Source organism: Drosophila sulfurigaster, chromosome 2L (genome assembly GCF_023558435.1).
Source record: "Drosophila sulfurigaster albostrigata strain 15112-1811.04 chromosome 2L, ASM2355843v2, whole genome shotgun sequence".
Lineage (NCBI taxonomy): Eukaryota > Metazoa > Arthropoda > Insecta > Diptera > Drosophilidae > Drosophila > Drosophila sulfurigaster.
Window position 1 is genome coordinate 10,474,165 of NC_084881.1, and position 13,171 is coordinate 10,487,335.

Sequence of the window (13,171 nt, forward strand, 5' to 3'; positions counted from 1 at the left end):
TGGGCGTCAACGGGTTAAGGACGTGTGAATACAAATGAAAAGAGCAAGTGAATGTTACGAATCAAAGCTGGCAAAAAACGTGAATCCTAAATAAGTACAATTTCATAAGCAAATTGAATGAAGCAAGCGACAGATTTTTAATGGAATTTCAATAATTGCATTTCGTCATAATTTGATCAAACAATATTTTGTATGTTTTCATATATTTACTTAGCTGTAAATTCTGTTAAAATGTATTTTCCCACAACAAACATTTTTTATATACACAACCGTTCTTTTACCATCATTTTTATTTTGACGCCCATTTTTTTGATGCACATTGAAATATATTTTTTCAATGTGCTGCCATGCACAAACACGTTCAGTTTTTTTTTTGTTTTCATTATTGTGCATACAGTTTTTTCATTTATTAAAATTACTTCTGTTTGTGAAGCGGATAATGCTATGAAGCTCTTCAATAATGACTGCGTATATTTCAATTGTTTTCCAATGTATTTCAAGCTGGGATTTAATTGCCAATTTACTTTAATTTAAAATAAAAAAAAGCTTCAAATTTGTAGTTCGTTGATCTCAATTGCTTAAAAAATAAACTTAAAATTATAAGATGAAATTTTATCTTTCAATAGACTCGTAAAATCTGATAGCGTTCAGCTAACAAGTAAATGCGGCTTTCAAGTCTGGTTTAAAACAAAAGCTGGATTGAAAATAGTAATTCCAATAGAGTTTTCGATTAGAATGTCAACGAAAAATCGATGAAAAGGAAAAACTCATCAAATCTACAGACAGTTCGATAGCACTGGATGTCTTTCTCTTCTGTTTTCGTATATGTCAGAGTTCTGTAATATTTAAAAATGCAAACGGGCCACACACTCGTCAACTAACAACAAACAAACAAGCACAAAAAATCAGATACATATCGCCCCTATACCCCTGCAAAGAGATACTCAAAAACTAGAAAAAGAAAAGAATACAAAAGAGAAGAGCAGAGCAGAGAAGAGACGAGAGTAGAAAAACACATCGGTATGAAATATTGCCAATCAGAAATGAAACCGAAAATAAATCGATTGTTTCAACAAAACGCACAGAGAACAGAACAGAGCTGAAAAACACGAGCCACGGCGACAGAGTTGCAGCCAAAATAACAGCAACAAGGATAACGAGGACATGGACATTGCCACGATGATGATGTTGTTGCTGTAGTGGGAAAGAGCTAGCCAGATGCGATGGAGTTGGATTTGGCCAGGACTCGGCTCAGTTCGCCGAAAATGTTGCGTTACGCGAAAAAAGAGGCGAGCGATGAACGCGGTAACCGGCGGCAATTGGGTATAGCGAGCGGATGGTGGGCCAGCGGATAGGCGTGGCAGAGCAGGACATGAGGACGATTTGGGTGAGTCTATGGATTCAGGGAGGGGGGGACTGGGTGGCTTGTTGCACGCTGAGTGATTGCCTGCGTCTGTGTGGGTGCAAAATTGAAACAGAGTTGAGAGTCGAGAGCTGAGCCTAGTTGACCAGACCAAAGCAGAGCAGTCGAGACGAGAGCAGACCAGACCAGTTCAGTTCATGGCAGGCCTTGTCGTGTCACATTGCCGCTGCTGGCAGGCCTCGCGGGCACAACAAGCGCGCTGAGTGGTTGCCAGGGGGATGCAGACACTGGAGCTTGTAAGGGAGGCAGGCGGCAGGCAGCAGACACACACACGGCGAGCGAATACACGTTGCATTTGCATGTGCGGGGCATAATTGGACAGTGCCCAGTATGTCGCCCTGTGTATATGTATGTTATGTGCAGCTGCATGTGTGTGTGCGTGTGTGTGTGCGGCATCTCTAGCAGTCGCATTGAATGGCAGCTACAATTCCGGTTTCCTCTTTTTTTCTCCACATTTTTTTTGTTGCTCCTCGTGTGGAGGCCTTTGCATATTGATGACGATGATGACGATGTGCTTCTCTGTCTATCCTTACCTGTCTCTGTTTGTCTCTTTCATTTTCTCTTTCCCTTTTAGACCTCTTCTCCTGGCTCACAACGCCCCTCTCCCCTTTCACTCCACCGATTTTGCTAGTTATTGTTAAGCCTTGCCTGGTTTCTGGCTCAGTCAAAGGTGCCATGAGAAATGTGTATGCCAATGATGTAAACGGCGCTTTAATGCTTCGACCATGGAACTGGGGCACATCGAGAAGACAATAGAGCTCAGCTTTAAGTAGCCACACACACACACATATAATTGACTAAGTTGTGTGGAATTGAGTTAGTTTTCTATGGGACAAACAATCCTAAAAACTCCCTCGACATATACATATTATTTTAAAGCATACTTTTAGGCGCAAAATATGATGATATTGTTTCAAAGCTATGCAATTTGTACAAAGCGTATAAGAACTTAGTAAGTTGGGTTGTTTTTGTTCCCAAATAACTAATTTGTGTTAAGTTAAACACAATTTAAACAAGATTCAAAGCTACAGTCAAATGTCGACTGTCAGATAACCGCTACCCATTTTCAATAAAAGCCAATCAATATACCAAATTAATACACTGACTATAACATTTACGATATGCATAAAATAGAAGAATATTACAACATCGAACTATATCATTCTAAGTTCTTCCTAATCCATTCAAGATACTTACAGAATGGAATAATATTTTTGCGTTGTTTTTCTTTATTATTAGTTTTTTCTGCATTCTACATTCAATGAAGACAATCTTTATGATTATTGATATTTTTAAAACGTTATTTTTCGCATAATGAGTTTTTGTCGCATAAATGAATAATTTAGGTATAATTGCAAAGCAAATTAATTTGTGTTTCTCTTTATGTTAAAGTATACAGAATATATTAATATGCAGATTATGCAACGAATCGTTTTATTTTTGTATTTATATTAGTCAGCTTTGTTATATACAATAGTACATAGGTGTGTTTATATACATCGCAAATACACAGATATGCAAATGCACCTGGAGCAACAAAACAGTACAATTGGTATCTAAAAACAATTCACATATCCAATTACTCAACAGTTGTGCGCAGTTGTCTAACTCAAACTCTAGGACTAAACAACGCGACTTTTCCTCTTCGTTATCCTTGTTGTTGCTGCTATTGTTGATTGTTGTTGGTTGTTTGTTGTTGTTCTGTTTTGCTGTTGTTTTGTGGGAAGGCTCAATAGCAAATTGTATTTAAAATTTATATAAAATGCTCGTCGTCGCATTTGTTGCTTTTGTGACAATGTGTCTGCTCCAACGCGATGGTGGCACATGCCTCACACTCAACCCCTTCTCTCCCCCATGCTGCCACCCACACTCAACTGGCTGCAACAACAAACAGTCACCAAACGCGGTTATTTTTGCCATACAATCAACGCGGCCAACGTGAAAAATTCGCGCGATTTATGCATGCATGAAGTACCAATGTGTCTGAGCGTATGAGTCTGTGTATGTGTGTGAGTGTGTGAGTGTGTCTGTCCCTGACTCTGGCAAACTCCACATCCAATGCAAGCCCTCAGTTATGTGTCCTGCCTCGTTGTTTGGCATTTCAACTGGCGAGTCACCAAAAACTCGACGCTTGTTTATTTTATTGGCACGTAAATTTATGTGGAGCTCTCTTTCTCCCTCTCTTTCCTGCACTCTCCTTCTCGTTCGCTCGCGTATCTCTTTCCCGCTTCCGCTTATTGTTGAACAGGTTTTTCATTTTTGCATTTATTGTATTGTATATATATTGTGTTTTTCTGTGTATTTTATAAATAATTTTTGAACACGGCAAAATGGACACACCCAAAATGGAAAGGGGAAAAATATCAGCGGGTCGGTCAGTTATTCAGATATATGTATAAATTCAGACAGAAAATAGTCCAGGGATGGGCCAACCGATATCATCGCGAAATGGAGTTGATAGCGACAGCAGCACAGAAAGGGTTTAAAGGTTGGTTAAAGGGAAGGTGGAGGAGGGCAGCTTGTAGGCAGGTGAACTGTCGCGGCAATAGATGTGAATAGCGAGTGGCAACTGAATCTGATGGGCACTTCATTTGGATTATGGAAAAACGAAGTAGAGAAAGCGACACATTCAGGTATAATAAAAAATATGGCCACGCGGAACCGGAAATTCTACTCGTATCGAATAGTTTGCTGACAGGCTGAAATGCATTTTCAAATTTTTAGCTTGACTTTTTCTATCTCTAGACAGTTTTGAATTGCGACATTTTATTATTATTTTCTATATATATTTTAATATAATATCAAGCAATTCATTTCTGAACTCTACTTTAAAAAAATGAATTTTCTATTGAATTTTAGTTTATAATGGTAAATATTGGCAATTTTATATAAAACTATCAAAACTGTCTTGGTTTATAACTATTATGGTAAATATTGGCAATTTTAGATAAAATTATCAACATCGTCTTGAATCGATCGCCAAATAAGAGAACATACTATGCGAAGCAAAAAAATTTACTTAATTCGAAGACGATATTTAATATAGAAAATATATTATTTTCATTTGATTTGATAACATTTTTTTCGTTTTACTTTAATAATAAACATTTAATTTAGTCGATTGAAAATTTAGTTTTTATTATTAGCGAATTGGGATGCTAAATAAATAACATTTTGAAATGTATTTTTTTTTCTAATTTGTTGGTTAATTTTAATTGCTTGTAACACAACATCTTTTGAGTCTTTTGAGTCATCAACTGATTAGTACATTTGCAGTTAATTAAAATATTGTATCTGGCATGAGTTTAGCGTTAGCACAATCTATCAACGTTTAACCCTCTTCACAGCACATCAATCAGACATCTGCAACATGTTAAATGTTGCGTAAAACCACTCAGGCATGCAGAGTCTAAGCCCTTATTATGAAGTGCCCATTCATAAGGCATTTTCCCCATACAGGACATTTCTCAGACCATTCAAAGTGACGACGCGTCTAATCTATTAAAAGCCACATGAGGAAAATTAACTAAAAAAAAACCTAGATGAAAACAATGGTTAACCAAAGAGTTGGGGAAATACTCCGCACAACTTTCGTTTATTAGTGATGAATGCATTTGAACATTTCTACGTATCCACATTTTCACAAAAAGAATAATGCGGACCGTAAACGCCTCGATGCGAGCCGCAGATAAATTTCATAAATTAAATAGACGGGTCCTTGGCCATATTACCGTAAAATTGCAGACAAAACCCTTTGCAGCTGAAATCTCATTACAATTTCAACGCGATCAGACAAAGCGGCAGCTCATGAGGATGATAATGATGATGGAGTAGAAGAAGAAGAAGACGGCAAACGGAAACCCCACTGATGAAATGGATTTTTATCCAAAAACAGGACACAGCGAACAAGCAGAGACAGCGACTAACAAAACCAAGCAGAGCGAGAAATATAGAGAAACTGAGAGATAGAGCGAGCGAATGGAGAATTATGAAAAGAATAAAAAAAAAAAACAGGAAAACCCGTAGCAAAAGCGTCAACAGCCCAAAAAAAAAGAGAAGAAAAATGAAATGGGAAGTAGAAAAAAAATCACAACATCAGCAAAAGTGGATTCCCTTCCCCCACTTCGTCCCGCCTTGGATGAGGGTGACGGTCCACGGCGCGTAAAAAATGCAAATCCCAAGTCAAAGCTTAGAGCCGTAGCCCTGCACGTGGCAACCAGGCAACATACGAGCCAACTGCTTCCCCCTCAATTCCCCCAATCCCTTCCACACAACCAACCATCAGCCATACATATATTAGTAATGGTAAAAAAAGAATAAAAGGAGAGAAAAAGAAAAGACAACAAAAAAAATCTACGCAGGAATGGAATTTGAAAACGTATGTCCCGGCATAATGCAACGAGCCCCGGCTAGGAACCAGTTGGCCTGGTCAGTTGTGTGTTGGCAGGAGGTAAATTCAATAAAAAACCACGCTGAAGCAGCACGAGATAGACACGACTCTCTCTCTCTCTCTCTCTCTTTCCTGCTCGCTCACTCTTGCGTTAGAAAAAATGCTGCAATTGGGGTTTGAGTTGAATTGAGTGAGTGTGTGTTTGCATGCGTGAATGTGTGTGTGTGTGTGTGTGTGTGGGCAACAGCGGATCAATGACGAAAGTGCGTTGAAGTGTAGTGCAAACAATGGCAAAAAGGCATAAGCAAATGGAAATACATATGTGGAACATATTTGAAATCTGTATAGCACTACTCATACTCCTATTCCTATTGCTATTCCTATTCCTATTCCGACTCCGACTGCGACTCTTTCGTTTCATCTGCATATCTGCTGTCGTTTCTACTGCCATTCCAATTTATTCGCATGAATGCATTCAACATTCTGCAGAATTCTAAAAAACTTTAGAGCTGCTGTTTTTCAGAATTTTTCTACATACACGTTTTCAATTTCAAACGTTATCATGTTAGAAAATGGAATAAAATCTAAATTGAATTGAAATATTAGACAATTTAGGTTTATAAAATATATATTCAATTGTTGTATTCATTTTGGCATTGTATAAATGCCAATATTATAAGCAAAAATACCTCATATAACGAAAATAATGAAATATTTTAAATTATGATTCATACATAAGTAATTCAGACATTTAAATAATTTTAATAGGCTTTTTGTTAAATAAACTTTTAATTTCTTCTGCTATTAAGCTTTCAATCTTGCTCTTAGTTCAGTTCTTCTGTCGCCTCACTTTAATTGCAATTAAATAATGAAATTATTTACCTTGCAACCTAAGTAATAGGGCTACTGTCGAGTGTGTTCGACTAAGAGATATCCGCTACTCGATTTGAATAAAAGCAAAATAGTGCGGTATTATTACTAAATGAACGAAATGCATTTGGTATATAATTGTAGTACAACTTCTAAATATATCATAGAGCCTAAAATATACAACAATTTTTCCGTTCAGCCTGTTACATTTCGTGGCTCCACAATGTTATAATACCCTTCTAACCGTTAAGTACCGAGTATAAAACTTCTACTCGAAGTTAATTAACTATATTCTCGAAGATTATGCCAACTTATTGGTAACAAGCTCCCATTAGAATGCACTATGAGTATTCATACATAGTCATGCACTCACATTGCGAGGCAATTGAGTGCATTGCTGGAGTGAGCTGATACCTATAGCAGATGTCAGCTTTCATTGCCATTACTGGCTGATTAAAAGACGCTGTCTTCCCTCGTGGCGTGGGGTTTTGGTCTCATAACCCCGAGCTGCGACGGCAGCACCTGCAATTGGATGCACGGATGCTGGGGAATCACTCGAGTGGCCACTAAAAACGACAACGACAAGAACAACACGTAGCCATTAGCCTTAGTGACGGGCAACCAACAGCAGCAGAAGAACAGCAGCAGAAGCAGAAGCATCAGCCGAAGCGGCTGCAAGGACCACTAAACAGCCGTCAAAATCATTGCCATTAAGCTGGGAATGGGCAACAGGCGACACCAGCAACAGCAGTAGCAGCAGCAGCAGCAACAACAACAACAATGGAAAGACGACACAGAGTCATCGTCTCCTGTCCAACTGTGGTGGTCAACTGTCCGCCTTAACCCGTCAACCACATGGCCAGAGAGTTGAGCGCGGAAAAAAGAAACCGTTGTTGTCGTCGTCGTTGTTGTTGTTACAGCCTGGGAATGACTGTTGGAGAGTGCCTGACGCTGAGCTCAAGTAGCTTGTGTGCCATTTTTAGTATTTTTCTCCTGTTTTCTTTTTTTTTTTTGTTTTGTTCAGTCTCCTCCCTGCTCGTTTTCAGTGTTGTCTTTTGTACTACGTTGGTCGCCTGGTGAAACTTTGCTCTATTTCCGCCATCGTCTGGCTGATGTTTTAGCGGTTCGTTAGCGGCGGGTGGGAAATGGAGATGGAGCTGAAGCTGGCGAAGCCGGATCAGATGATGGCCAAGAGAGAAGCCACCGATTGCGAGTGCGGTTGTCAGTTGCTTTATGCGAATCGCGCCCGCCATCCTGTGCGCCTTTGTGCCCGGCATTTTGCATGCAGAGCGAAAATGTTGTCGCTGTTTAATGTCAAACGTTGACTTTTTCTTCTACGCTTTTTTGCTCTCTTATTCTTGTTGTCGTTGTTGTTGTTGTTGGCGGCCAAGCACCATTGTTGATGACCCGCGGACCCGGGACACGGACTTGGACGCTAACTTCCAGTTGACTACTTTCCTTGTTTGCCAGCTAACTGCAGACATTTTCATGCCCATTGCGTATTGGCCATTTCCACGCCAACATTTCTCCTCCTCCACCTCCCTCTCCACATTTTGCAGTGTCTGTCTCAGTTGATGCGCTGTCTTGATGGATTTGTCTAGCTAAGTGTCGGTTCGTTGGCTTACGGCAATTGCTCCGAGTGTGGGATACGCAGTCGTAACTGGCGCGGAAATTTTGAGTTTCACACAAGAAGGCAGCGAAATCTCACTGACACTTGAATTAGGATTGTTTGAGCAATAGATATGGCTGATTTTACTAAGCAAAAGATTGCGATACTAAATGTCAATCAGCATACCAAATGGTATTTTAGCATTTTAGGATACATTACACATATTTAATGAAGCTGGAATTATTACATTTTTATTAGGAATTTGAAATGTAATATTTTAGTATTTTTACTATATATAGTAAACCTAGTGCCTGAGGAAAATCTCTGTGAATTGTGGACTTTTAAACTGAAAGTTCTATAGAACGTTTCCAATAAATTTTTTGACCCAAAATATATTAATTTCATTTGTACTTGGTTTTGAATACGATATTGTATTAAGTATTTAGGTTTACTTTTTTACAACTTGTGGTATAAATAAATGTATTGTATGGTAATATATGTATTGATGAAGACATGAAGTTTTACACTGATTGATAGATGTGTATTCTGTATTCAATGATGTCTATTCGGCTTCTATTCTGCATATTATTTTATTGTAATCTAATGCGGGTAGTTGAAGGGTTTAAACCAAAGTCTACCATAGTCGATGGCTACACGCTCCCATTGTTACCCTCTGAAGCATATATTTGGCAAACTGTGAGGGTCGCTGGCAGCGAAATGAAAAAAGGAAAGAAAAAAGCTGGAAAAAAGCTTGGTACAAATGACAAGCTCAAATGGCTCAAATGTTTTTGTTTGCAATCATATTATATTTATGCAATGTTTGCCTCGCATTCTGCTCTGTTTCGTCAGCTTCCTCTCTCACTCGCACCAAAATCTGAGCCCGTCTGTATGCTGCGATATTTTCGCATCGTCCCCCAATTTTCATCTGCAATTTTTCTTCTCGTTTTTTTTTTTTTTTTGCTAACTACGCAAACAAAGCGAGGGGTATTTCTATGGGGGGCTGTAGATGGAATTTGTGACCACTCTTGGCGGTACTAATGCTCGTTTGGGTTAATCAAGGCTCGAGATTTTAAATTTTATTTATCATTTGGGGTTTTGCCATCTCTTCTCTTCTCTACTTTCTCACTCCATATAAAATTTTCTCACTCTCGCGATGCAAATGGCGTTTGGCTGTTTATTTGGTTTATTTACTTTGCTTCGCAATAAATTGCATATTTTGCAACGGGACACTTTTTCTTTTTCCGTTGTTTTCTGCAAATGTTTAAATATGTAATATATATAGAGAGGTGTGTGAGTGAGTGTATACACATATACTATATCAACCAGGGTCCGGCCCCATTCTCAGCCAAGCGCTTCAACTTTATTATTACATTTTTTTATTTATTTTGTTTTCGTTTCTTTTTCATTTTTTTGGCGGGCAAGGGTTTAAAAGCTTGTCAGAGTGTGTGTGTGTGAGTGTGTGTGCGAGTGAGTGTGTATATGTTACGCCCTTTTTTCGGACAGTGCATTTTTAATATAATTTTTGCAGCTCCTGCCCACACACTTGCAGCTGCCTCAGCTGCTGCGGCCGCAATTTTTTCAGATTTTTTATTTTGGTTGCGTTGCTTTTTGCCCGTCCCACATTCGCCACCCACCCACAATACAACCTTGTTTGCAATGGGCGTGTATATATGTTTTCTGTTTTTTTTACCATATATGCAAAGTCCTGGGGGTTGGTCGCCGCCCATTGGCAACTGTCCGGTTTGCAGGTGGCCTCGTCGCTCGTTGCATATGCGAAATGCTGCTCTCAACGCTTTGTTTTTATTTTCCTGGCTGGGCGTGAGGTTAAATGGGGCAGCTGCGGAGCATGGGCGTAATAAGCGGGCGGCATTGTCACGCGTACGTACAAGTCGCAATGATGATGGGTCGGGTTCGGTTGAGTTCCACAACAAACAGGAAAAATACTTTCTGCCATATAAGCAAAAAGTATTTTTAATGAATTTTTATGCTGGGCGGAGTATTGTTTTTTAGTGTTTTTTAATTAATTAAAAATATATTTAAAATTGCATAATATTTTAATTGAAATGGAGTAGACCGTGGACAGGTAAGAGTGGCAGAACACTAAGAGCGCTTACGGAAGATAAGTCTGCGAATACTGAACAAAAAACAAGTAAGCCCGTTTAATCAGATGCAACGTTTCACAGTTGCCAGGCAACTAACATATTATATTATGTTCGGTTATGGCTTCGAGTACTTTCATTATTACGATTTAAAGGAGTTAAATCATAGTCAGAAAAGAATTTATGAAGAGAACAATTGTATGGAATTCATATAATTTTAATAAAGTAAAGGCTGATGACAATAATAATTACATTATGAAGATTTGGTTGGAATCAGATAAAACTTGTACAAGTTTTTTTAAGTAATATATTATAAAAATGCTGCTTCAGTCGCGATTTAGATGAAAGTAATATTATATCAAGATATATACCTTTGGTATATTTAAGTATTTTTTTTTTTTTAATATTTTAAGAATTTTATTAAAAATGGATAGTCAAGACCACTCGACATGTGACTTCTTACTTGTATTATTTATTGAATTACTTTTATTAATATAAGATCTTCCTATTATTACTAATTACATCGATTTATAATTTACAATAATTACTTTCTGAAGAATGTATATTTTTTTTTTACAGAACTCAACTCCTAAGAAAGCTAATAGGTAACATGTATTTTATAGTTATATTTTCTGGCAAGCAGAAAAGCATAAATCACAATAAAGCACCTTCGAAACAAATGATTAAATAATACTAATTCTACAGCTCAGCTGGGACGAACCACAAGGAAGGGCTGCTCTTCGGTGGGACAACGAAACTGCTGAAAGGGTTTAGGAAAAACATTCGGTCTTGGCTTTAGCTCATCCGGCAGAAGCATGCTGTTCCACAGCTGATTCGATACCATTGCGTGAGTGCGTTGACTGAAGTGAAAACAATCGTGGGAGAACAGACGCCAATCTGTGCTGCCATCGGGCATAAGAGGTGTTGTCGTATTGCTGACAACGGGATGGGCAATGATCGCGAAATCCTTGCGCTGAAATTCAGGCAGACGAGCAACAGCTAAATCCACTTGTTGCCAGCGTTGAATTGTCTCCTGACGTTGCTTTCGTTGAGCCGCTGTGATGCGATCGCTCATCAGGCAATTGCAGGCGATGCGATGCACTATAAAGCACTGCGTGGGAACCCCCGAAATGTGACGCATACTCTGCTGAATGTTGGGCACAACAATCAGATTGATGAGCAGACGTGGCACATTGTCGCGCAGCAAACGAAACGCTTTCAGTAAATCACGTTCATGCTGATCGACCGCCAACAGCGGATCCCTCCAAAAGCAAATGTCCGAGCAGAGATCGTTGTTGCCCACAAAGACGGTGACGAGTTTCCAGTGTCGCTGCATATCGACATGTGGATCACGTTGTAGCAGATCGATGAGCACTCGAGCCTGATAGAAGAGATCGCGTGACATGATCATGGGCTCTGCAATGCTCAGATGCGAGGTGCGGTGATCCACTACCAAACTGTTGCCCGTCGCATAGCCATAGAGCTGAGGATTGAATACCTTCAGTATATTGGGCAGAGTCAAGAAGGTGCGCCAATCTTCGAGACCGCCACCCGAGAAGGCAAGTCCCCGAAACTCGTTGAGCATGTCGAAGGCATTCTTCGATATTATCCCATTGCCAGCTGAGAGTGAATCACCAATGGCTGCAATCACATCGATATCTCCTGGACGCAGTCTTTCAATCGATGTGGGCGTTGTGACTGATCGTGTGTTATTCAATGGACACGGAAATGGCACTCGACTAGGAATCACTGTTTGCATTTTTCCCTCTCTTACATTTAGTGCATGGAGCGATTCGATATTCCGCAGCGCCCAATTCAGAGTTGCGCCCCGAGTGTTAAGCAGAACTTGCCGCAGATCGCGATCTATATTCGTGTACAGCGGACTATCGTGTGTGTTGATCTGTCTCGCATGGTAAGGATGAGGTTTGACACCTAGGCTGGCCAGAAAACAATTCGAGCGATTCTTCTCTGGGAGAATGCGACGTGCAGCAGCATCGGCAGATGCAAAAAGCATCGCCACAAGCAATGCAAATAAGCTGAGCGGCATATTTGATATTGTGGCTGTTGTTAAATTGCAATCAGCGCATCACATTTAAATACGTGGAAAGTCAGTTATTTCTTTCTTTCGCTTGAAACACTCGCGCACTTCCAACGACTTCTTAACGCGTTCTCATTCGAATGGCAAATGAGTTGATCGCTTAAATGTCGCTATGAACGGAACCTCAAACAACACACAATTTGTTGTCGGAGCTTCGCAATGAGCACTCTCATAACCACTCATTCTTTCCATTAAAATCAACAACAACGACAACAACACTAAACCGGCAGTATTCTACAGAACTTGACTCAATTGCGTTGACCGAGACATTAACTATCACGAAATAACAAACTCGACAGACTGACAAAATGACAAGCCATGCCCTGCTTGGACCCAAAACATGACTGTGGATACACACAAGTGGTGTTGGGTTCAAAGATATTTTCGAACACTCAAACACTACAATATTAGCAGAAACCCAAAACAAAATAATTACCTTGGAGCGACCGCAAAAAAAAAAACATTGATGCTACTGCAACATGTCAGACTACGCATAATGCTTTTTTATATAAAAATAAAAACAATGTACTTATAAATAAATTGGAGCTACAGTGGCGTAGACTTTGTACAAACTTAATTGAGTTAAAAGCAAAAGCATTATTTTAAGGGGCACTTTGAAGTGTGATTCAAATTTTTATAGGGGGATTCCAGTTTTACATTATACGAAACAAACTTTAGCTCT

At 39.3% G+C, this 13,171-nt stretch overlaps 1 protein-coding gene and 1 long non-coding RNA gene across 3 annotated transcripts; one reads left to right on the forward strand and one right to left on the reverse strand.

Moving 5' to 3' along the window:
* The first annotated feature begins 373 nt into the window (after nucleotides 1-373).
* LOC133849954 (uncharacterized) lies at nucleotides 374-6,365 on the forward strand. Of its 2 annotated transcripts, none has more exons than XR_009895542.1 (3): nucleotides 374-1,020; nucleotides 1,086-1,387; nucleotides 4,771-6,365. It is a non-coding gene; the product is annotated as an uncharacterized LOC133849954 (long non-coding RNA). The 2 variants fall into 2 exon arrangements; XR_009895541.1 differs by lacking the exon at nucleotides 4,771-6,365 and adding an exon at nucleotides 1,998-2,298 and having other exon boundaries at nucleotides 375-1,020.
* Nucleotides 6,366-10,808: 4,443 nt separating this feature from the next.
* On the reverse strand, nucleotides 10,809-12,712 carry LOC133849937 (phospholipase B1, membrane-associated-like). The gene has a single exon (XM_062285939.1). The coding sequence runs from the start codon at nucleotides 12,436-12,438 to the stop codon at nucleotides 11,098-11,100; it is 1,341 nt and encodes a 446-aa protein (XP_062141923.1). The 5' UTR covers nucleotides 12,439-12,712; the 3' UTR covers nucleotides 10,809-11,097.
* Between the last annotated feature and the right edge of the window lie 459 nt (nucleotides 12,713-13,171).